The following is a 25,513-nucleotide window of genomic DNA, read 5'->3' on the forward strand; positions in this document are numbered from 1 at the left end:
ACAAGACCATTGTAATGATGGCAAGAAAAAAAAAACAAAAAGTATGTTGTGGCTAAGATTTTCATCACTTATGGTAAGATTTGGTGAAGAGATCTTAGCTTCTCCATACCAAAAGAGGATGAAGAAGATATCGGTCAGAAGAAGAAGATCCTTAGAGGGATGGCTTGACTCTGATTTTGTTCAACCACCACAGGAGGTAGCTACAGTGGCTACGTGATGGAAGAGGCAGAGATTGGAGCAGATAAAGCTGTCATCATCAAGCATGCATCAAGGGATATGAGTTCATCTTGGAGTGCAAGGCAAGATGAAAGGCTCGGATTGATGATTTTTGGTGACCAAGGAAGAACCAGAGGTAATTGCATGTTGGTTATTGCATTCGGTTACTTCTCCTCTCTCTCTGGCCGAACCGGTTTGCATAAAGAAGATGATTAGCTTGGTTTGTTTGATTTCAACCGTGGAGGCTTCTCCCTATAAGTAAGGGTGAACAGTCAAGGCTTGAAGCAAGGAGTGAGAGTGCAAGGCACAGAGTTCTCATAGCTACCTAAGCTAACAGAAGTTCTTCTCCTTCAATGTTTTTATTTTGTAATTTTTCTGTTTAATTTTGTCTGTCTTGAATCTCATGGAAAAAGACAAACAGTGAGGTTTGTATGAAAAAGTCATAGAGCGGAAAAAGGCAGAGAGTGCAAAATTAAAAGAAAAAGCCATAGATGTCCTTAGAGGTCCTTTGTACATCTGTGTTGTGTTTCATAATTCTGTGGGAATCCCCTTGCAAGTTGGGTTAGCACTTAGCAGTTGAAAGCTTGGCAGTAACCAAGTCAAGTTCAGGATTGGGGTTTAGATTCTGGACTTGTCCCGGATAGGAAGGGTAGTTCCTAGGGAGAATTGGTGTTTGTAATCAAGGATGATTATAGTGAAATTCCATCATCATTGTGATGGAAACTGGATGTAGGATGCACTGCACTTAGCAGCTGAACTAGGATATATCTGGGTGTAATTTTCTCTCTCTTCTACTCCATTTCTGTTTCTACTGCACAGGAGATAAAACTGAAAAATATCTCGTGATGGGTCATGAGATAAAAAGAAAAAGTCTCGTGGCTAGGTACGAGACAAAAATCAAAAAGTCTCCTGAAGTTGTTTTAAAGACCAGCAAGTGTTATTAAGTGAAAAAGGGGCTAAGATTCAACCCTCCCTTCTCTTAGCCACTGAAACCATCAAAATCTAATTCCTTCTCTTCTTTCATACTCATCACTCCTTATATTTACTATATAAATCATTCACTTCACACATTTTCTTTATCTCTTCTTACCTAATCTCATATCTCTTTCTCTTTTTTCTTCTTCACTCTTGCTAATTTTTTGCACAACTAGAATTTAATTGATGACTGTAATTTTTTTTTAATTTATTAAACGTATATACTAGGTGATTGTGCGATTGTATTTATTATTTTTGTATTTTTTGTATAATTATATTTATTAGTTATATAGTATTTTTGTCGTATATATAACACTTCTTTCTCTTTATAATAATTTATATTTTTTAATATTATTTAGTTTTAATAATATTGATGAAAGTACATGTTTTCATAATTCATGAAAAATAAAATTAGAAAATTGAATATCGTTTTTAATTATCAAAATATTAATAATATTCATACTTGTATTTCATCTAATAGTTTTATCATTGTACTATAGTATTTAAATATAACCTAAAAAAGATAAAAAATAATAATAAACAAAAGTAACTATTTAAAAAATACTTATATAAAATAAGATGAATAAACTTCAATTAAATATTTTTATTACTTATAATCTAATTTATGTATAATTTTATTGATTTTATAATTGTTAAATTTTAAATTTATTTTTATTATTTTAAAATATCATTTATCATCAACCGTTATAAAATTAAAATCAATTTCGATACGCCACTAAACAAAATTTTAAATTTCTTAGTCAATTAAATTTAATATATATCACTACTCAATTGAATTATAAAATAACGATTAAACACAATTATTTATAATAAACTGTATATCTTTTTTTATATTTCTTTTTTGTTAAATAATAATATTAAATCATATATAAATTGTCAAACAAATATTGTATAATATTTTTTATAAATTAACTTCTAAGTTTCACATTAACTTACATATTATCTAATATATTTCTAAACAATATAACATGTTAAATATATATATTATATAATATAATTAATTTAATTTTTCGTGCATCACACGAATCTTACTCTAGTTGAAATAAAGTATCAATATCTTTCCAATTCTAATAGGATGAAGACAAGCTTTATGTCTAAATTCAAAAGAAGACAGAGCTTGACATCTATTGCCTTAAAGGCTTAGATTGTATACGAGGCATTTGGATAAATAACCGTGCATCAATTTAGTAAATATGATTTCAGCAAAAGATATATTTAGAACTTTTCATGCAAAACTCTCTAACAAATATTTCTCATTTGAAAAATATGAGCTCACTCCGAAAGAAAAGAAAAGGAAAAAAAAAAGACACTAAAGGAACCTTTTTATTAAGAAAAACTACAAGCCACAAATAGCATCTACATAAATATCAACATAAAAGTTCATATAGCAACATCAAATCCACTAAAAAGACTAAACACAAAATACAATTCTAGAGGCTAGAGCAGATAACAAAGTAGTGGAACATCATATGCCAACATCTCAACGAACATTTGTTATCACCCTTTTGTATTTGTACCTCTTTGCAATCCAAAGATACACAAGGAAGTTGAGCAAGCTGAGGAGGGTCAAAAGCCAAAAGAAGTAATCAAGATGGCCCCTATTCAGATTGTCCGGTATCCAACCAAGCCTTCCATGACTTGTGGTAACTTTTGTCACAATGGTAACAAGAAAGGTACTAACATAATTTCCCAAGGCCATAGTTGTTAGTGACAGAGCCGAGCAGAGACTTCTCATAGCATCAGGTGCCTCACCATAAAAGAACTCCATCTGACCGATGTTCGTGAAGACTTCCGCAGCTCCGACGAGGAAATATTGCGGCACTTGCCAGAAGATCGACATGGGGATGGTCTCGAGATCATAGTAGTTGTTTTTCCGGACCATGTTGAGACGAACGACCTCTAGGATTCCGGCCACAATCATGGACACAATGGAGATGATGAGGCCAATGCCTATACGTTGAAGTTGCGTGAATCTACGTTCATGTCCAGTGAACTTCCTTGCGAATGGGACAATGATGCGGTCATAGACCGGTGCCCAAAAGATGACGCTCAGAGTGTCGAAAAGGGAGAGGGAGGCTGATGGAATCTTGAATTTTGGACCAATATGCTGGTCCATTGTGTTGCCTTGTAGAACAAACATGGTGTTCATTTGAGAGTACACAGTTGCAAAGGCAATAAGTGAAGCCCAAACTGGGAGCAAGCGAATCACGGATTTGAACTCTTCGACTTGTGTTACCGTGCAGAGCTTCCATGGATTCGGCAAATCCTTTAGGCGGTCGGAGTCTGTCTCTACTGCTGCCTTATCCAAACATCTGGAAAACATAAGAATAAAAGAAAAATTTAGAATGAAAGTGTAACCAGAAGATGCTATATGATGAAGTGCAGAATAGGAAAAAGACAAGCCCGCAATTTTACCTTTCTTCATCCCAGTTGAACTTTCGAAATCTAGATTCTATTACTGAGAATTCGACTTATTTGGCCCAGGGCAGAGCTAGCCTCAATGTGAAAGAGGGGCCAAAAAATAATTTTATATTTAGAATAAAATAAAATAAAATTTTATGTATAATTTATAGAGAAAATTGATGGTTGGGGGAGGCCATTTCCCCCCTTACCCTGTATGAGGCTCTGCTTCTGATTTGGCCTAACTCAACTAAGGTAAATTTGAACTTTGAACCTCTTAGTTTAGGAAACAAATAAAGTATTTACTATCTTAATTCTTAACTAATACTCCCTCTGACTAAAATAAGTGTCGCTTTCACTTTTTGTTCATTGAAAAATTAATGTATCTAGATAAGCCCATTGTCTAATTACATTAACTTTTCAATGAAGCACAAAAAATGAAAACGATACTTATTTTGAAATTGATGGAATACCATGTTGGTTACAACTAGTTTTTATCCCAATTAAACCGCCAAAATCTAAATTCTATTGCTGGAAACTCGGCTTATCTGGCCTGACCCAACTAAGGTGAATTTGAACTTAAAACCTTTTTGTTAAGGAACCAAATAAAGTACTTGCAACCAGTTTTGATTGCCTAATATAATTTATCATAATTAAGTAGTGACAGCATGGTGTGAATAACTCACTTAAGTTCTTTTGTGTGTTCAAGTTTGCGGCATCCTTTGATGGCAGATTCTGCATCTGAAGTCTCATAAAGAAGAGACTTATCTTCTGGCACCTGAACACTGAATTTCCTTGTGGCCGTGACTATGACTTGGCAAATCCTAGTAAGAGGGCTGCCACCGGGTACTTGCAGCCGGTACCATCGACTACCGATGAAGAAAAATATAATTGCAATGATCATGGCAACCGCAGGGACTCCAAAACCCCATCCCCCACCCCACATTCATTTGTATCCAAACCAGCACTGAGGAAGCAATGAGTGCACCCACGTTGATGGAAAAGTAAAACCAGTTGAAAAAAGAGCTCTTCTTTTTCCTCTCAATGGTATCATTTTCGTCGAACTGGTCAGCGCCGAAAGACGAAACACACGGTCTGATACCGCCAGTTCCGAGAGCAATCAAGTAGAGTGCGATAAAGAGAGCTGCAGTTTGTCCTGTTGTTGGATGGCAATCACTTATACTGCGACACACAGGCTTCAGTCCAGGTGCTACAGCAGACAATGTTAACAGCGACATTCCCTGAAAAAAAGTAAATAAACATCCTAGATTTTATTGGGATGGATCGAAATGACGTCATAAATATGTTAGATGAATATGATGCTGAAGTTGGAATAAGCACTCTCGTAGACCGAAGTCTTGTGACGATTGATAAAAATAACAAACTTGGAATGCATGATTTGCTGCGAATATGGGAAGAGAAATCGTCCGTGACAAATATCCGAAGGAGCCAGAGGGGCGTTGCAGGTTATGGTTGCAGAAGGAAGTACTTGAAGTGCTACAAAAACACATTGTAATATCTACATGCTTTTTATTGTTTATGAAATCACCAAAGAAAGCTAAATGAACATAATATTTGATTTTGTTGTTGTACTTATTTGGTTTCTGATATAATTCTGTCTATTTTATTTTACAGGGTACAAAAGCTATTGAGGGACTAACTTTGAAGTTGACAAGAACTGATACAATTTGTTTGAAGACTGAAGCATTTAAGGAGATGAAGAAACTCAGATTGCTTCAACTTGCAGGTGTACAACTTGGTGGAGATTTTGAATATATTTCAAAAGATCTAAGATGCCTTTACTGGCATGGATTTCCTTTGAAATATATGCCTTCAAACTTTTCTCAAACAAGCTTAGTTTCCATGGAGTTAGAATCTAGCAGTCTCAAATTAGTGTGGAAAGAGCCAAAGGTATAAATTTTGAATATTTCTCAAACTTATTTCAATATATTTATTTTGATTTAAGGTTCTCATGGTAATGCTATTTTAATGTATAGGACTTGAGCTATGCTTTTATGTTGGTCATGCTTTCACAAACAAACAAACTTCTTTCATAATTTATCTTTCTTTCTTTCTTTCAGCTCCTTGAGAGGTTAAAAATTCTCAATCTTAGCCATTCTCAGCACTTGACACAAACCCCTAACTTCTCATACTTGCCTAATCTTGAAAAGTTGTTACTCAACGACTGTCCACGTTTGACTGCAATTTCAGAAACCATTGAACATCTCAAATACATTCTTTTGATCAATTTGGAAGATTGCACAAGCCTTCATAACCTTCCAAGAACTTTCTATAAGTTGAAATCTCTGAAAACTCTCATTATTTCGGGATGCTCAATGATTGATAAATTGGAAAATGATTTGGACCAAATGGAATCCTTGGTAACTTTGATTGCAGACAAGACTGCAATAACACAAGTGCCATTTTCAATAGTAAGATCAAAAAGCATTGGATATGTTTCTTTGAGTGGTTATGAAGGATTCTCACGTGATGTGTTTCCTTCTCTCATTTGGTCATGGATGTCACCCACAAATAATTTCTCATCTCAAGTTGAAACATGTATGGATTTGGAACTTGTTTCCTCAGATGTAGGAAAGCTTCGAAGTTTGCAAGTGGAGTACAACTCAGATTTTCAACTAGCTGAAGGTATTGCAAGAATTTTGGACACTCTATATGCAACATATTACAATGAATTAGAAGCAACACCAACTACATCACAGGTCTCAAACATGGGAAGTTCATCCATAATTAGTATTTGCAATCAATTTCAAATGAATGGATTAGTCAAGTCTCTTCTAATTGAAGTGGGAGTCAAGAACCAAGTCAGCAACATTCTTAGAGAGAGAGTTTTTCAGGTATCTCTCTCAAATTTATTTTTTATAGTAACGTTTAACTTAAGAGTAATATTAAAACAACTACATGATATTTACTTCAGAGATCTTAATGCCTCCAAGATTTGGCCATTGCTATTGGCAATAGAATCCTTTGACTTTTGAGAAACCAAAGAAAAAATGTGTAACAACTTATTGATTTCTATTTTTATTTTGGTGTATGATTATAAAACTGATAGATATATAGAGGATGTTTCCTCTTATTTAAGATTTCACAGTCTTATAGATTCTATTGTGGAACCAAATCTAGTGCCTCTGTTTTTAATTAGCAACAAGAATTCAGACACTAGAACATCATTTTCTTAATTGTTTAATTAATTATTGATTTAAGATTTTATGAATTTTTCTTTTCAGAAATTGAGCACCAATGAGCATGACAATTATTTGTTGCCGGGTGACAATTATCCTGATTGGTTGACCTTCAATTCTGATGGTGCTTCTATAATTTTCAATGTCCCTCACGGGAATGGACGTGACTTGAAGATAATGACAATGTGCATTGTGTATTCTTCTTCTGCGGACACCATCTCACTAAAATGTTTCAAGAATGTGTTGATAATAAATTACACAAAATCTACCATTCAAGTGTATAAGTGTGACACACTAGCTTCTCTTGAAGATGACGAGTGGCAAAGCATAATTTCAAGTTTGGAACCCGGAGACAGAGTTGAGATTGTGATTGTTGTTTATGGGACAGAATTTGTTGTGAAGAAGACATCAGTTTATCTCATATATGGTGAGCCAAATAATGAAGATAGGGATGCTACCGATATGCCAGAAGATAAGAATGTTGTTAGTTTTGGCAGAGCTAAAAAAGTAAGTAGTTCTAACCCTATCACACTCATTCAATAATGTGTTATTTCATGGTTAATGAGAGGAGATGATTTTATAACAATTGGCATTAGTTTTTAAATTTGTAATCCAAAAAAAAATTAACAATCCATGAACCAGTTATTCTATTGGTTAAGCATGTTTGACATGCTGAATTGCTTCAACCAGTACAAACCATTTTCTTTACTTCTTTGTGAGCTTAGAGATTTCATGGACCTTTGTCTCTCGCCTCCGTTCTGGTCTCGCCGCTGTTCTGGATTGGTGTCGCTGGTTTTCTAATTTGGAAACACTGCCTATCTGACAAACGAAGAAGGTAACCTCATTTTATGGTACCAACCTATACCTGCTGCTTCCTCAAATATGTATAGAACCATTTTCTTCATCAACAAAAATATGTTTTGTTTCCATGTCTTAGAATTTTTGTTTTTACTATAGCTTTAAAGTTTGCAGACATGGATGCATCAAATTTTCAAATCATGAGAAGACTTTTCCATTTCTATTGTAGTAGACCAGAAGTATCGATGTGGAAATCAAAGAGGAAGGTAGCTTGCTATGAAAACACTCAAAATTTGATCTGTTATGTGACCTTTAAAAGGAAAAAAAAAAATAGTTGTTGAAAAGAGCTCTTGGCAACATTAAGCATTAGAATTTTCTTCATTTTGTAATTATTCCTTTTCCTTTTATTCACTAACACTTCTGCCATTGTTTAAATAGAATATAACAACTGTTGCAAATCCAAATAATAATTTCCTTTTTTTAACTTATATCTATGTTATGTTTTTGAGCCTATCTCACAAACGAACAAGATAGCACCATTACACGGTGCAAACCTATACCTGTTTGAGAAATGAGAATTCAGTTTTGTTGTTTGTCATCAACAAAAAGTCAAAGCAATATCTTGTTTCTATGTTTTGATTTTGAGTTTTCTGCTATGGGTTTTAACTTTTACAACCCACTTAAATGATGAAGTTCGTTCTGACCAAAGAAAAAAAATAGAGAAAAAAAAAGGTAATCGATGAAGTTTGTTGTGACTTTCTAGATCTCAATGTCGAAGACTAGAAGTATTGGTGTGTCTTGCATTCTTCAAGAAAGACTGAGGCATAAAGTAATTTGTCGGTTTTGGATGATCGAAATTACAAGTTTTGAATGTTTGAAGCAAATTGAGTAATGATTAGGATTTAGGAGTCTTATTTTTGTAGAAAGAATGGCCAACACAAGTCTATAACTTTTTTATTAATATTAAGTGTTCTAATTATTACAAAATTGAAGAAAATTCTAATGTCTAGTGTTGCCATAAAGAGCTTGCTTCAAGACTGCTAGCTTCCTCTCATAACTCTGCTTTGACAACTCAGCCTTTCTCAATGCAGATTCTGATTCTTTGAGAGTGCTCACAACCTCTTCATTCTCTTTTATCAAAGTTTCCAAATTCTTATTGATGTTTATAGATTCAAACTCACAACATTTCACATTGAATTGTAACCTATTCCTCTTCTCATGCAAGGCTTTTAGTTTCACCTCCAATTCATTGATTTCTTTAGACATCTCATTGACCCTTTCTTTTCCTTTAGAAATTGAAGCAGAAAAGTGTCCCTGTTTAGCCTTAGCCGCTTTTAACTTCTCTTGAAGTCCATTCTGTGAGTCAATCAATCTTTCATGATTGTCTAACACTTCTTGAACAGGCGGAAAATCATTGAGAAAATCTTCATAGAAGTGATTAATCTCAGTAACCAAAGAGTGAAGATCTTTAGGAACTTGTGATGACCCTATTATTTGGCCTAATTGAGCCACATAGCCAAGAAGCTGATTCTTGATGTTAACATCTCCTACCAAGGCTTCTAGTTCATTATCCAAAAGAAGTTGCATTTTTTGAAAGATTGAAATCACAGAGAGACTTTGAAGTTCTAATGATCCAGGACTAGGGTACAGAAAGTAGCTCTCTGACAATGTTTTATCCAACTCTGCAATAAGCAAATCACTATCTTCATGAAGCTCATCTTTTGAAACCATCATAGTCAATGTAAGCTCAGAATATGTATTAGCATCAAGAGGGACCTGTATAAGAAAGTAATTAAATAGTTAGAAAAATGAACCAACAATTCGGGATTTAATTTTTAAATATGTGTGTATGTATTAATGTTAAAAAATAGTTGTTTAAACCAAATCAATATTTAAATCATTCAAAATTTTCACATGGAATTAATACAAATGTGAACCAAGCTGCCATTTTATATCCTTTCATACCTGAACTAAGGGAATAAGTCCTGTCATTTTATCTCCAATGGCAGCAACATCATCATCATTATTATCATCAACACTCGAAGAACTTTCATTTATATCAGTTGCTACTACATAATTAGCACCAAAACCATTAGTAATTGGTGGCATGATATCAGTACCAGAAGTAGAAGCATTTCTATCCAGATTGGCTACCATATCATCATCAACATTAGCAACAGTAGCACCATCCTCATCTTTTGCCATAGCATCAACACCAGAAACAATTTCATTCATACCAGCTACTGCATCATGAACACCAAAAACAGTAACATCTTCATCATAATCTGCTGCAATGACATCAACACCCAAAGTGCCTTCATTCACAGAAGCTACAACGTCATCACCAGTAGAACAAACAATATCATCCTCATCATCATTGAAGTGCTCCAAGTTTTCCTCAATTGGTGGTTCATCGTCATATATGAGATAAACTATGGTCTTCGTCACAATGAACCCAGATCCTAAAGCAACAACAATCCGCACGGTGTCACCAGGTTCTAGACTTGACATTAGGATTTCCCTGTCCTCATCTTTGAATGAAACTAACTTATCTCCCTTAAATACATTGGACATGTCCCTTGAGAGATTTAAGATTTGCACATTTTCAAGAATCAGATCTTCTGTTGTAGTGAATGTGGAAGAAGTAGAATAGTAAACAATGTGCAACATCATGGACTTCAAGTTGCGCCCATTCATATGAAGGACTTGAAAAGTCACAAAGGAACCTTCACCACTGAATGTTAACAAACCAGGATAATTGTTGTCATAAGGGAGCAGGTAATCTCCAAGCTCATTGTTCTGCGATTTTACATAACAAAGCATTATATGCTTCACAAATCATTTATTTCATTAACAACATAAATGATATTTCAAGCAACTTTAAAAGTTGTTTCCACTTCGGATCAAATTAAATAATTTTTGTTTAAGATATGCTTTTATAAATTCTTTCCACGTTTCGGTAGAACTTTTTAACTCGGCCTATTTTACACCTGCGGTACATAGCCGGTCTCAAGTCCGGATAAAGGAGAAGGGTTGTGTTAGGCTTTCGACAGCCTACACAAAAACTTAGTTGAATTTTCATAACATGGACCAAAGACGTTATTGCGCTGAAACTAGGTTGTTGCCCAGAAGTAACACGTTGTATGGCTCGTGTACAGTGTCAAATGAGCAAGAGCCACTGCATCGGTGTTCAGATTTAGTATTAAATGAGCAAGAGTTCCCACGTTTTCGTGAATGGACGAGGGTCAATAAGTTAGTTCACAAAAAAAAAGTAAGAGTAAAGGTCGGAGCGACAGAAGATTGAGATTTGGGACATGGAACATAGGCACTCTAATAGGAAAATCCATAGAGATGGTTGATACCATGACAAGGAGGAAGATTAATATCACGTGCCTACAAGAAACAAAATGGGTCAGTACAAAGGCTAGGAAGTTAGATACTTTCGGATTCAAATTTTAGTATACAGGAAAAGTGAAGAATCAGAATGAGATATGTATTATTGTGGATAAACAGTGGAAGAAGGACGTAGTGAATATCAAGAGGGTGGGAGATAAGATCATCTCTATTAAACTTGTATTGGAAGGATGTACTTTTCATGTGATTAGCGCATATACACCGCAAGTAGGTTCGGACGAGCAATACAAGATAAGGTTTTAGGAGGATCTAAAGAGTTTAGTCAAAGACATACTTTCGGAAGATAAGATTTTTTTAGGAGGAAATTTAAATGCCCATGTTGGAAGAGAAGTGATTGGGTATGAGTATTCACGGAGGTCATGGTTTCGGGGTGGTCATTACCGAGGGTAAAACTATTTTAGACTTTTCTTCAATCTTTGACATTCTCATTGCAAATACATGTTTTAAAAAGAGAGACGAACATATTATAACCTATAGGAGTGGTATGACAAGCTTTCAAATCGACTTCTTCTTATTGAGGAGAGTCGACCGAAAATTTTGTATTAATTGTAAAATTATTCCAAGAGAGAGTTTAACAACATAACATAAGATGCTCTTCATGAATTTTTGCATTGAGTAAAAGTTGAGGAAAAAACATCACACGAAAGATGAGGAATAAAGAAGCTTCCGAAGACGGATAGGAGAAGAGGCAAAGTAGAATGGGGATGAAAGCGCGGAGGAGATGTGGAGGGAGATGACAGACGTTATTAGAAGAACAGCAAAAGAAAAATTAAGACAAAAAAGTGCATCTGATTTTATATGTGACAAAAAAAAGTGTCTTTAAAACTTAAAGATAAATTTTATCACACTGCTATAAGACTGGCTATGTTTTATGGTACATAGTGTTAGGCGGCCAAATGGAAGCACGAACATAAGTTAAGTATGACAGAGATGAAGATGTTGAGATGGATGAGTGGTCATAGGCGATTGGATAGAATAAGGAACGCAAGATGAGAGAGAGAGAGAGAGAAAGAGAAAGAGTATCACTTATTAAGAAAAACTAGAGTGAGACCCGCGCAATGCGCGAAGAGGTAGAATATTTATACTATATAGTATATTTTAATAAATGTTATATTTAAAATATTTTAGAGAAAATATTATAAATAGATTTTGAATTTATTTATTTTTAAAAAAGACATAGGTTATTTATATTAGAGTTATATAAAACTGCATTTTTATTTTTTTTTCATTTTTCGATTTGCATTAATGGCTACACTTTGTCTTTTTTTTGTGATTTTTTTGTTTGTAAATAATTAAAAAAATAAATGAATAAGAATGAAAAACATATAAAAATGTTATATTAAATTTAAAAAATTTTTGACAATTATTATGAGAGATTAAGAAATGAAGAGTAGTAAGAGTCTTAATATGTATAAGTTGTAGAATTTGAATATTTGTAACTGAATTTTTTTATAATTATTATTATTATGACACTTTTAATGTATGTTGATTGCATTTAATTAGTACTTGATGTTTCAATTGAATAATAATATATAAGAGTTTTTTGTTTTAATTTTTAAAAATATTTTACTAAATAGTGATTGGTTGATTTTCATCTTTTACCAAGTCGATGTTTCAATTGAATAATAATATATAAGAGTTTTTTATTTTAATTTTTTAAAACATTTTACTAAATAGTGATTGGTTGATTTTCATCTTTTGCCAAGGTTGCAAAATTATTATTGAAGTAACTTTTTTTTTTAAATTATCCTTTTTTCACGCATCGATAGAAGTAATGTGGATAAACTTATTTACGGATTGCAAAATTAATATTGATGTGATTTTATTTTTAAAAAATTATCCATTTTTTCACATATTTTTATGATTTTAAATATAATGCAAAAGATTTTATTTTCATCCTACATAGTAGACAATTACAACAAACTATACGAATTTTTTCCTATCAATTAGTTATGTGTAGCAACAATTAGAATAAAATATGTTATAAAAATAATTAGTACTCACCTAAAGTGGAAGCTGAGTTGGCAACTTCTTAACTTAAAATTATCCATTTTTCACACATCGATAGTATTTTAAATATAATACAATATATTTTATTTAAATCCTACGTAATGATTCGTAAATAATTACAAAAGAATTTTTTTTCTATCTGTACCAAAAATCAATACAAAAAGCAGAACAGAATATGTTATGAGACTCTTTTGTACTAACCTGAAGTGGAAGCTAAATTGACACTCCTCTTTGACCGAAGATATTGCTTTCTCCTCATTCTTGCTTGTTTCGAGAAAAAAACAATGGCTCATGGGACCGGAAGAGGATGTAGGTAGAAAAAAATAATGGCTCATGGGATGGTACGGAGAGGTGCCAAGAGGAAGAGGGTTTCGAGAAGTATGAAGAAGGTAATAGGCTTTTCAGGGGTTTTTTTTTTTTTGGTAAATGTTAATTTGTGTTTTTATTGTTTTAAAAATAAGAATTGATTTGGGAAAAGTTAAGTTGTTGGTTTTTATTGTGTTTTTTAGTTTTTTTTTTTTTTGAAAATAAAAGTTGATTTGGCAAGATTTGAGTGGTTGATTTTAACATTTTGTCAAGTAAGCAACATTGCTGACTTGGCGTTAGTAGAAGAAGAGAAATAGCTTCAAAAGAATGTGGATAAACCTTATCTACCTACTTTTATATATTAAGAATAGATATGGTAGAATCAAGTCTCAGATGATTTGGACATGTGAAAAGAAGACCGACAGAGCACCCAGTCATGAGGGTGGATGAGATGGAAGATGGACTAGGAGTGAAAGGTAGAGGAAGACTTAGGAAGACCATCATAAGATGGTCAAACAAAATTTACATGTAAACAGTCTCTCTGTTGACATGATATATGATAGAACATAATGTCGTCGTTTGATCCATATAACCGACCCATCTAATAGACAAGGCTCTGTTGTTGTTGTTTCAATAAAATTTTTTGTAGTTTGAAAAAAAATGTTAAATCAAAGACATCCATAAATAGATGATAGAGCAGATATTATCTTTTAATTCATTTTTTAGCATATAGAACCAAATAAAAGAAATTTATTATATCTATTATATCTATTATATATCTCTAATTTTAAAGCCAAAATGTGTCACATGTCACTTTCTCATTGCAATTGAAATCAAATCTTTTCCTCCAAAATTAAAGAGTTCTCCCATCCTCCCTCTTCATTTCTCTATTTCTCTTATTCCTTCGACCACTCTATCTATTTTATATATCATTATCAATATCAATGATTAATTACTAATTTGACAATCAAAATGTGCAACATAACATTCTTTAATTGCATTAAAATTAAAATTGAAATATTAAAATTGAAATTGAAATATACCTATATTATATATCATATATTACTATCTAATTTAATAATCAAATGTATCACATGACACTCTCTTATTAAAATTGAGAAATATTTTGATCAAAATTAATAAATTTCCTTCCTAAATTTTTTCATCTACCTCTCTCCATTTTTCTATTGTTCTCTACTTTTTTTACTCTATATATAATTTATATTTTATATTAGTAATTTGACAAATCAAAATATGTCATCTGATATTTTTTACAATTAAAATAAAATTTTTCTTTCAAAATTAATAAACTCTCACTCTCACTTTCATTCTTCATCTTTATCTTTCTCTCTCTTTTCTCTCATTCTCTATTTTTCTATATTTCTCTTCTACAGAAAACAAAATTAATAAAATAATATAATTTAAATAAAAAATGTTGTTATTATTATTATTATTGTTATTATATACATAGTCTTTTAGTTTTTTATTTAGTTTTAAATTTTTACCGCTTATCTTTCTAATATATATTTTTATTTTTCTTTTTTCAAATATTTATTACATATAATTTTAAGAGAATACTAATATTATAATTAAATAAAAGTTAGAATCAAAATTCAATTATTTTAAAAAAATTAATGTTGAGTTAATTTTATAACTATCAGTATAATTTTTTATGCTAATATCTAATTATATTTTTATATATATAGAGAGAAAAAATATTATTTTTAAATAGCAAGTATGAAAATTAATTATTTTTATTTGTAAAACAGACTTAACAATTAACACCTAATTAAATGTAAAAGTATATACGTTAAATTGTTTTAAATTTTAGATAACGAATGTTAAAATTAAATATTAATAAAAAATTAGACTTTTTCATATAAAAATAATAACTAAAAATCTTATTATTTAATTTTTTATCTACAGGTACATTGGTCTTCTTAGCTAGAGACTTTTATCAATCTATGACTTTTTTTTTTGTAAAAGTAGTTTAATTTTATAAATCTTTTGTGCCATGCATAATCTATACTGTCAGAACAAAGTAGACCACAATTTTATTAAATTTATATTTCCGTAATGTTATTACGGGTAAAAATACTAGTTATTTATAAAAGATAGGGACAAACCTGTAAAATAGTCTTTTGAAGTATGTCTGTGGTTGAGTTTTCCACCCCCATTTGAATCAAAAGGGAATTCAAAGAAGATTTTGGTTCAGAAATATCCATCCCCAATTCATTGCAATTTGCCACATTATCAGTTTTCAAAGATACATATCCTTTTATCTGAAGCCGTGGACGCCAATTTGCATAAGTGAAAACATTTGAACATTTTTGCATAACTGAAGACAACATATTATTTGGTGAAGTCCATAACCAAAACATAATTAAAGGAATCACATCACATGCCAATCCTTCATAGCCACACAAAGAAACATGTCCAAGGTTTCTTAATCTTGCTAGCGCACTGGGCACTTGTGCTATGGCAGTGTTATCAGCTTTTAGCACTGCCAAAGATTCCATTTGTTCCACATCTTCTTCTAACTTATCAATCTTTAAACACCCAGAGAGGATGAGAGTTTCAAGAGATGTCAACTTGTATATGCTTCTTGGAAGTACACAAAGGTTTGTACATCCTTCTATATTGATATGAAGGATGTTTTTTAGAGTTCCAATGGTATAGGAAATCAAAGACAATTCTGTACAATCCTTGAGTACTAACTTCTCAAGATTAGGTAGGTATGAAAAATCTGGGGTTTTGATCAAGTCATGTGAATGACTAAGATTTAAAATCTTCAGCTGTTTCAACAACTACAAGAAAAGAAAATTTCAAGGCTTATGTTAGAATACAATACAAGCTTATGAATTATATGTACGCGTTAGGATTCTTACCCGGGACTCCTTCCACAGAACTTTGAGTTTGCTGTTTTCTAACTCAATGGAAATTATATTTGGTTGATAGCAGTCTATGGGAGTGTGTCTCAAAGGAAATCCATGCCAACTCATCCATCTAAGATATCTTGAAAGATGTTTGAACTCTCCATTAGGTTGTACACCCGCGAGTTGAAGCAATTTAAGTTTAGTCATATTCTTAAATGCTTCTTTACTCAAACAAATGGAATTGGTCATTGGCAGCTTCAAACTCAATCCCTTAGCCTTTAAATCTGTTCCCTAAAAGAAATGAAAATGGAATATTAGGCTGCGTTTGTTTCCGAGAACACGATAGGACAAGACACTGAGAATAGGACAGGACAAGATATTAATGGACAGAGACACAAAGTTTTATGTTCTTGTATTCTGTTTGGTGATAAATTAGAACAAATTATGAAAATCCAATTTATTTTCATTTTTTTTTCATTCAAAAAATTTGAGATGAAAAATATAATAATAAAAAATATAATTATAAAAAATTAATAAAAATAATGAAAAAAAAATAAAAAATAAGTTGTGTCCCTTGTTAGTGTCTCCGTGTCATTCCTATCAGGATGGATACAAAATATATTAATTCAATGTCTCTGTACACATTATCTCTGTCCATGTCTCCTTTGCCAAACATAATTTTGTGTCTCTATGTCCCTATCTCAGTAGCCTTAGTTATTGGGAGTTGGAAATTAGCAAAAGCAGTATAACAATTAGATTTAATTTTTCAACAAATAATGCTTATTTCTTCCCCCATCAAGGGAACTCTTAATGTTAGCTTTGACAGCACTTTTATTGAAACTAATTTTATCTAAAACGTAAATCATACCTCATGATTCTCTAATAGTTCAAGCACTTTCTCATCATACCATAATCTACTTCGCTCTTCAAGTTCAGGTGATTGCTCACAAATTATTGCTCTTCCCATATCTCTTAACAAGTCATGCATTCCAAGCATATTGTTATCAACAGTTACAAGGTTTCGCGCTTTAAGGGCACTGATTCCAATTTCTGCATGGAGTCCGCAACCATTTAATATCTTCACAACATCATTTCGATCCATCCCAATAAAAAAGCATGCAATGTCAAGGAATATTTCTTTTTCATAATTCTTACTTAAACCATCAAAACTTATTTGTAGTTTCTTCTGGACTTTATCATGGGGAATTAATTTCAGAGTATCCAATGCACTTTGCCATTCTATTATTCCCATATTAAACAAATGGGACCCAAGAACTTCCAGAGCCAGTGGCAATCCATTAGAATATTCAACTACATCTGTAGATAGCTTGACAAACTCTTCTTTTGGACATGCTTGTTTGAATGCATGCCAGCTAAAAAGCTCAAGGGATTCAGCCCCATTCATCTCTTCTAGATTGAATGTGAGTTTACACACTCGAAGAAGATCATCATGTCTTGTTGTGATGATTACTACGCTCCCAGGACGACACCATTCACCACTACCACACAAAGCATTGAGTTGGTCCAAATCAGTCACATCGTCAAGCACAATGAGTACCCTTTTAGCACCAAGCCTTTCCTTTAATATTTGCTTCCCTGAATCAATGTTACTTATGTGTATCCTTGTTGCAATGAATATATCCTCAAGAAGTTGCTGTTGCAAGAGAACCTTTCCATTATCTTGCTGCCATGTTTCTCTAATGTTCAGGAGGAAGCTCCTGCCATCAAAATCGCGACGAATTTTGTTATAGATGGCTTTGGCAATAGTGGTTTTACCAACGCCCCCATGCCTTTTATCCCAAGTATTAGAACATCTTTTATCTTTTGAATGTTTGATTCTTCAATCAACTTTTGCACACGAGGTTCTACTCCCACTGGATGCGCTGCAACGAACAACTCTGTCTTATCTAATAAACGAGTAACGTGTTCGACAATTCTTTTGATATCTTCACTTTCGTTCCTATAAAATATAGAGAGCAGAGATAAGCAACAAAGTCAGTCATCACATTAGCACAAGATGAAATAATCAATTAGAAAACTCTAAACTATCTATCAAATAATATATAAGTGTGTATGAGACTTCTAAATACAAATACCTGGAGTTGATCACAGTCGTCCCTGAAAAGCTACTAACTTCACGAAGATCTGTTCTCCAACTTTGCACCTTATCTTCTTCCACTGATCTTCGACTTATAAGACTTTCAAAAGCTTTCCCAAAGTCAGTCTCTTTCTTTTGATAACGTACATCTGAGGGATCTACTTCATAGAATATAGGGTAAACCACTTGACCTTTTGTTCTATGGCATACCATGATATTCTCAAGCTCTTGCAGGCACCATTTTGAATCAGAATAGTGGGTTGAAAAAACAATGACAGAACATGCAGACAATCCAATTGCTTTTAACAATGCGATTGAAATCCGTTCTCCCCTTTGAAGTCCATCAACATCATCATCATCCTTGTAAGCAGTAATTCCAGCATTTTGGAGAGATGTATGGAGATGTGATGTAAACGTTGGACGAGTGTCCTTGCCTCGAAAACTCACAAAAACATCGTACATCCTTCGCTGCAAAATGATTATAATAAGAAAAAGGTGAAAATCATATATTGGATAATAAGAAAACATAGTAGTGTATACCATGGAATGCTAGAGGGCCATCACATCAATTAGCCATCAATGTTTACCTATACTTTTCCTTAAAAATATGGACTAAAGTATGTTGTTGGATTAATAGACTAAAAGAATTGGATTAATGACTAAAAATGATGGCCAAAAACAATAAATTCTGATGATGGTGTAGCATTTCTCATATATACCTGAGCATCAGTTTGTGATTGCTCTCGAACGATTTCTCTTCCCATGTCACGCAGCAAAGGATGCATTCGAACTCTATCTTTCTCGTCAAATGTTATAAGACTCTGCTCTTCAAGGAAACCAATTCCATATTCGCTGAGTCCAAAGGCATCCTTTAGTGTTTGCAGTGCCTCCTCTCTTTCCATGCCAATACAAAAGCTAGCTATATCAAGAAATATTTCTTTCTCTCTGTCATCATTTAAGCCATCAAAGCTTATTTTCAAAACTTTGTGTACATCCGGATGGGGAAACCTTTTGAGTCCACCTAATACATTCTCCCACTCGTCTTTCATCTTTCCAAACAATTGACAACCAATTGTTATAAGGGCCAATGGCAATCCCCCACAATATTTAACTACATCTTCTGCAAGTCTAGCAAACTCTGTTAAAGGAGTTGCTTTCCCAAATGCATTCCAACAAAAAAGTTGAAGAGATTCATTGTAATCCATTTCTTTCACTTGGTACACATACTCAACTCCAATCCTACGAAGCAGACCTCTATCTCTTGTTGTGATGATTATTATACTCCCTGCACCAAACCATTCTGGACTTCCACACAAGGCATTCAACTGGTCTATATTATTTACATCATCAAGTACAAGAAATACCTTTTTCAGGCGAAGTTTTTCCCTTAATAAAGCTACTCCTGATGCGATGTTTTGTATGTTTATCTGTGCTTTGCAAATACCATTCAATAACTGTTCTTGCAGAAAAACCTGTTGGTTATTCTCCCACATCTCCCGAATGTTTGGGAGGAACATTGGCCTATCAAAACCGTGACGAATTTGATTATAAACACTTTTCGCAATGGTTGTTTTACCCACTCCTCCCATCCCCCATATCCCCATTAACACGACGTCTTCTGGTTTATGAGAATGTAACTCTTGAATCACATCTTCCGTGCGAGATTGTACTCCCACTAGATGCTTTGCGATGAACAAGTCTTCCGAAGCAAGTAGAGTAGTTATATGTTTAACAATCTTTCCGATCATTTCAGCTTCATTTCTGCAAAAATCAACCAACGATTTTACGTAAGTAACGATTCTAACTTTTTCCAATGAATTCAACTAAACTAATGGAACTCAGCCTTTATTTGGTCACCAAGACACATTTAAATCTAAATCAAGGAGGATGCTCCCTTAACAGGCGTAAAACGTCTTTTTATCTTCTTGTAAAGACATTTATGTTTCGCATTATTATTGAAAATATTAATAAATCAGTTATTTTTAAATTTCTTAACAAATTAAAATAAAACCGATTTTTTTATAACAATAACAATAAACTTAATTGTTATCGGATCCAGTCCAATTGATCAACATAATCCACTAGACCATGGTTCTTTTTCTATTTTTTTAAAAATAAAAATTAGGAATATATTTATCTTTTTATCAAAAAATTTAAATATAATTCAGTTTAAATTATGTAAATCGATAGGATCAAATCGGATCTAATAATTATAGTGTGGACAATTGAATTTATTATTGTTGCTATAATAAACCGATTTTATTTTGATTTATTAAAAATAAATTATTAACCGATTTAATAAAGATGTCCAATAATATCATGACACATGTAAACGTCTTAAAAAAAAAGACATTTTTAATGTCTTTATTAAAGTGATCTCCTTAAATCAATACAAGAAATAGTTTTATAAAAAACTAATGTATTTGTGGATAAATAAATAAATTATTTAATTTATTTTTAATGTATATTTTATATTTGAATATATATTTTTATATTTATAATTAATTTAATAACTGATTTATTTTTATATAATTGTCTATTTTAGAACATTTTTAAAATAAAAAATATAAAAAGAAAGAAAAGTAAAAGAAACAAGCAGATATATATGGAATTACCTGTCTCCGGTGATTGCGAATCCAGAAAGGTTAGCAGCTTCAGTGAGCGCAGCCCTCCATGCATGGACTATCTCATTCTCATATGAGAATCTATGACTTTGAAAAGCTTCTCCAAAAGGACCTCTCTGGTGGCGTACATCTGCGGGATCAACATTGTAGAATACCGGAATGACAGTTTGACCTCCAGTGCTTATACACTCCATTATTTTCATCAACTCGTCCAGACACCATCTAGAACCAGCATAACTTTCTGAGAAAACAACAACCAAAAGTCTAGAAGCTTCGATTGCTTGAATCAGTGTGTATGTTATCTGCTCTCCTCTCCCAAGCGCCACCTCGTCCCTGAAAACATGAATCCCAGCTCTCCTCAAAGCGTCATAGAGATGTGAGGTGAATCCGTGGCGAGTGTCTTGGCCTCGGAAACTCAAATACACATCGTACTTCCATGATGGATCGGGGATTCTTTCTGCTGATTGGTAGTAAGACATGGGCGATGATGGATTAGAATCAAGAGCAAAGGGATTCGTTGGGTAACTGGTGAACAAACTTTATATGATTATAAAGTCAACGCACAAATCAGATCACAGCATTTGCATATGCAGCTCTATCTACATATACTGCTTAACTTTTTGTTCATATGTTAGAGATTAGAGATTAGTACATGTACAGTAGTAATAAACAATAAAGATTAGATTATTTAAACTATGGCATTTTGTGTTAGTGTTAATCATCTATAAACAATTAAGGTAGTTATCACACATTTTCTCTTGTATTTATATAAATCATAAATTTTTTTTGTTTTGAAGTATCAATAATTACACACTACACATTTTCGTGGTGAATGTCATTGTTTATTGAGCTAACAGATTCCAATTTGTTCGTTATTACTTAGAGATGCTCACACTCTTGTCTTTGTGTTATGACAGCTTTACTTGGGCCAGCAACATATGAAAAAAATGTAAGAGGACATTAAGGTTGTCGTTATTAGATCAGATATATACTAGATTACACCGGGAGAAAAAACAAGAGAGTTTTGTTAAAGCCTTTTAATATTTAAGGTTGTCGTCATTAGTCTTTTAATATTACAAAATTTTTGCTAATGAGTGTTTTCAAAGTTCTGAGGGAACCGAAAATAAAACCATTTAAACTATCAATAACTTTTTTTCAATTATTGTTTACGCTTGTTCAAAAAAAAAAAAGTATTGTTCTCTTATATTTTTTCTTTTGTTAATTGGTATGAAAGATTAGGAAATAAAAAATCAATTCAACTAGGTATCCTTTAAAAGTTGTACAATATTCAGCCTTTTATTACAATAATTTAAAAAAAAGTAAAACAAACGCATCTAAAAATTATAAATAGATTTAGTGTCTTTTTAAAATTAAATACACATTCAAAATACAAACTAAATAAAACTAAAATTTAAAATTCAAATTTCAATTTTAAATTTCTATTTCAGATTTAATATATTTAATTATTAATATATTACAATTTAAATACACATCCAAAAATAAAATTAGTAAGAATTCAAAATTTTGAATTTAAAATTTTAAAATAAATCTTAAATCATCTTAAATCACTAGTAAAATCTTCACTCCGTAATGATCCAGAGCTGCAACGCCTCCCCCTCCTCATCTGTAGCCGCTTTCGTCTTCTCCCGCGTTGCGTACTCCTCCGCAACGATCTCCTCCTTCGGCGACGCGCTCCTCCCCGCGACACACACTTCCCCTGCGCACACCCCCGCGCCTCCTCCATCGATGGGCTCCTCTCCATCCCTGGTCTCCTCCCTCACGCCACGCACAACCGCCCCCTTCTCCCGCACCTCCCCTGTCTCTTCTCCCACGTCGCACTCCTTCTGTCTCTGGTATTTTTGCTTGCAAAATTCTAAAAAAATTTGGTTGAGTTCATTCATGAAGATATGTTATCCTTTTTTTTCGCTTAATAAAAAGTTCTATTTTTTTAAATTTATGTATAATATTGGAAGTGTCTGTGTTTTTTTTTTCTTTTTTTTTAAATGTATTTGTAATTATAATTTTTTTTTGCACTCATATGTTTGATTTGGGAGTTGTAATGTTAACCTAATTTGGATGTGTCAATATTTAATTTTGGATGTGTTTATGTTGTTCATTATGTTCTTATATATATATATAAGTTTTTTTACATGAGTTTTGGATGTGTTGATAAAATATTTAGAGTGCATTCTTATAATTTTGGATGTGTATTTGAGTTTAATTTTTTCTGTGTTCAATATGTAATTTAGAACTACAATAAGAATAATTTAGATGTGTTAATACATAATTTTGAATGTGTTTATGTTGTTTATTTAATTTTAGATGTATTTTTGACATGAGTTTTAAATGTTTTGAATAAAAAGTAATTGAAGTGAGTTTAATTGATCTTGAAAACTTCACTGATTTTTTAAAAATTAGTATACCAAAAGTTGTTACGAGTTTTATGGTTTAGTTTGCAAAAAATTAATATATTACAAGTGGTTACAAATTTTACGGTGATAAGTATTCAAAATAAAAGTCGTTCCTTAAAAATAGGAAATATAATTAATTAAAAAATTAAAATAATAAAATATTAAATTTAAAGGCTGAATAAAGGCTGAATTTTGTTGTACAAATAGCATTTTCCATAAAAAATACTAGAGTCTTATGTAGTATGTATAAGTAGACCAAATAATGTAATAATAAAAATGTTAACATGTATAAGTTATAAAATTTTAATATTTATAACTAAAAATTGTTATAATTATTATTATTAATTAGTTGATTTTTAAATTTTGTCAAATAAACAAAATTGTTAATATGACATCTTTAGAAAAAAAAATATATATATATATATAACTTAAATACAATATAAAAAAATTTAGATATCAACTTTTATATATAAGAATAGATAGATAGATAAATACTCATTTGTCAGAGATAAAGACATAAAAGGAGTTTTCGTCTATAGGGGTGAGCACGGGTAGCGGGTACCCGATTATCCGTCTGAATTCGAACCGAACCAATTAAATTGATTCTGAAATCAACGGGTAATCGGGTCCAACCCGAACCAAACCGATGGATTTCGTTAGTCATTGGTTCGGGTATCGGTTTTGGGGTGCGGAACCCGAACCAACCCGCAAACCCGATCATATATTAATTAAATAAAAAAATAAAAAATATATATGACTTTTTCATTAGACAATGATTATTCATTATTAATATGTTTGTATTTTAATGAGTTTAGTTTTTAATGTATTTGGTGTTTAACATATTTGAATTATTTCTATTCATGTTACATGTTTATTGTACTTGTTGAATTTTTAAGATAAAAATTTGGTTTTTTTTTTTTTATGAATTTCAAAGTCATCGGGTATCCAATTACCCGAACCGAACCAATCCGTTCTTAATCGGTTTGGTTTGATTCGGATACATGTACAAAAAAATACAAATCCAAACCAAACCGAACCAATTATATTTTGATCGGTTCGGTTCTAATTTTACCATAAACCCGAACCAAATCAACCCGTGCTCACCCCTATTCGTCTAGCCCTTCATTCTTATGAGATTCCAGTGACAAAGTTAATCGCGCTGCATTATTAGTTTTTCTTTTGGTCCAAGTCATCAAGATTGAAACAAGTTATATTAAATATACTCACATTCCATTATATTATCTAATAATTATTAACCAATGATAGATGAGTTAATATCTCGTGTAAAATATACATATAGTAAATATTTTTTATTGAGGAGTGTTAGGGTCAATAAATTTTGTAATTTTGTAGCTAAAGGTTTCAAAAAGACTTAAAGAAAGTGGATTGAATTTATGACCTTGTTTAATTTTAATTAATTAAGCCTTAAAACCAAAAATTAAAACTTGACTTTTGTTTAGTCTATATAATGGATTATACAGGAGACAATTCTATTTTGTCTTATGAAACCAGAAAAACAAAATTGAATAGAGAAGAAGAAGAAGATGACATAACAATATATCCTGATTTAGTTACCTTGTGCAATGCAATCTACATCCAGCCTCTACTACAACATTGGTAGAATTTTTACTATCATTTACGTATTACATGCACCAATTCTCTAAGACTCAACATAATCCTATTTGAGACTCATCAAACCTCAACGGAAACTTGATTTGGTAATCCAACTACCTAAACTAGACCCATTAAATGCTTATCCAACATAGCAAGGTTTATCTCATAGGTATTTGATACAACATAGACGTACAAAAAAAAATTGAAATCACTCTTTATTTTTCTCTCAAGTGTATCTCTCGGCCCTTTTTTTTTTCTCTCTGCCTTTTATCAATGCCTCACCTTTTTGCCTTTTACCTCAGACAGAAAATAAAGAAAGATATACATTGAAATAGAAAATACAAACAGTAAAACATGAAGGAGATGATGATTCACAGCCTTAACTCTATGTACTGAATCCAACATCTGAACTCAAAACGTTATTTTTTATCTTGATAGAGTGTTCCCTTTAGTGTAGGTGCAATGCTTCTAAGACTTTAAACTCTGTTTGTGAGGTTATACACTTTGCTCTCTCTCAAGTTCTCTCTCCTTCTCCAATAGTGAGAATCAA

General features: G+C 32.2%; 3 protein-coding genes across 3 annotated transcripts; 1 reads left to right on the forward strand and 2 right to left on the reverse strand.

Moving 5' to 3' along the window:
* Positions 1 to 2,553: 2,553 nt before the first annotated feature.
* On the reverse strand, positions 2,554 to 4,688 carry LOC112727945 (protein NRT1/ PTR FAMILY 8.1-like). The gene is made up of 2 exons (XM_072209599.1): positions 4,299 to 4,688; positions 2,554 to 3,524 (listed from the first exon to the last, which is right to left on the reverse strand). The coding sequence occupies exons 1-2, from the start codon at positions 4,556 to 4,558 to the stop codon at positions 2,693 to 2,695; spliced, it is 1,092 nt and encodes a 363-aa protein (XP_072065700.1). The 5' UTR covers positions 4,559 to 4,688; the 3' UTR covers positions 2,554 to 2,692.
* A 334-nt stretch (positions 4,689 to 5,022) lies between these two features.
* LOC140176825 (uncharacterized) lies at positions 5,023 to 7,613 on the forward strand. The gene is made up of 6 exons (XM_072208379.1): positions 5,023 to 5,124; positions 5,248 to 5,523; positions 5,579 to 5,587; positions 5,694 to 6,467; positions 6,858 to 7,319; positions 7,503 to 7,613. The coding sequence occupies exons 1-6, from the start codon at positions 5,023 to 5,025 to the stop codon at positions 7,611 to 7,613; spliced, it is 1,734 nt and encodes a 577-aa protein (XP_072064480.1).
* Positions 7,614 to 8,544: 931 nt separating this feature from the next.
* On the reverse strand, positions 8,545 to 21,560 carry LOC112727946 (disease resistance protein RPP2A). The gene is given in 9 exon segments (XM_072209597.1): positions 8,545 to 9,386; positions 9,576 to 10,409; positions 15,467 to 16,147; positions 16,229 to 16,507; positions 17,085 to 18,004; positions 18,007 to 18,176; positions 18,313 to 18,782; positions 19,034 to 20,075; positions 20,930 to 21,560. Coding segments are annotated over 9 exon segments (5,661 nt in total). The 5' UTR covers positions 21,418 to 21,560; the 3' UTR covers positions 8,545 to 8,609.
* Positions 21,561 to 25,513: the final 3,953 nt, after the last annotated feature.

This window comes from Arachis hypogaea, chromosome 12 (genome assembly GCF_003086295.3).
Source record: "Arachis hypogaea cultivar Tifrunner chromosome 12, arahy.Tifrunner.gnm2.J5K5, whole genome shotgun sequence".
Classification (NCBI taxonomy): domain Eukaryota; kingdom Viridiplantae; phylum Streptophyta; class Magnoliopsida; order Fabales; family Fabaceae; genus Arachis; species Arachis hypogaea.

Excerpts from the sequence above, each read along its gene's own strand:
- LOC112727945 (XM_072209599.1), bottom strand. The coding sequence starts at position 4,558 with ATGTGGGGTGGGGGATGGGGTTTTGGAGTCCCTGCGGTTGCCATGATC. Across the intron at positions 3,525-4,298 it reads GAACACACAAAAGAACTTAA|ATGTTTGGATAAGGCAGCAG; the intron begins GTGAGTTATTCA and ends TATGTTTTCCAG.
- LOC140176825 (XM_072208379.1), top strand. The coding sequence starts at position 5,023 with ATGGGAAGAGAAATCGTCCGTGACAAATATCCGAAGGAGCCAGAGGGG. Across the intron at positions 6,468-6,857 it reads TTAGAGAGAGAGTTTTTCAG|AAATTGAGCACCAATGAGCA; the intron begins GTATCTCTCTCA and ends TTTTCTTTTCAG. Across the intron at positions 7,320-7,502 it reads GTTTTGGCAGAGCTAAAAAA|TACAAACCATTTTCTTTACT; the intron begins GTAAGTAGTTCT and ends TGCTTCAACCAG.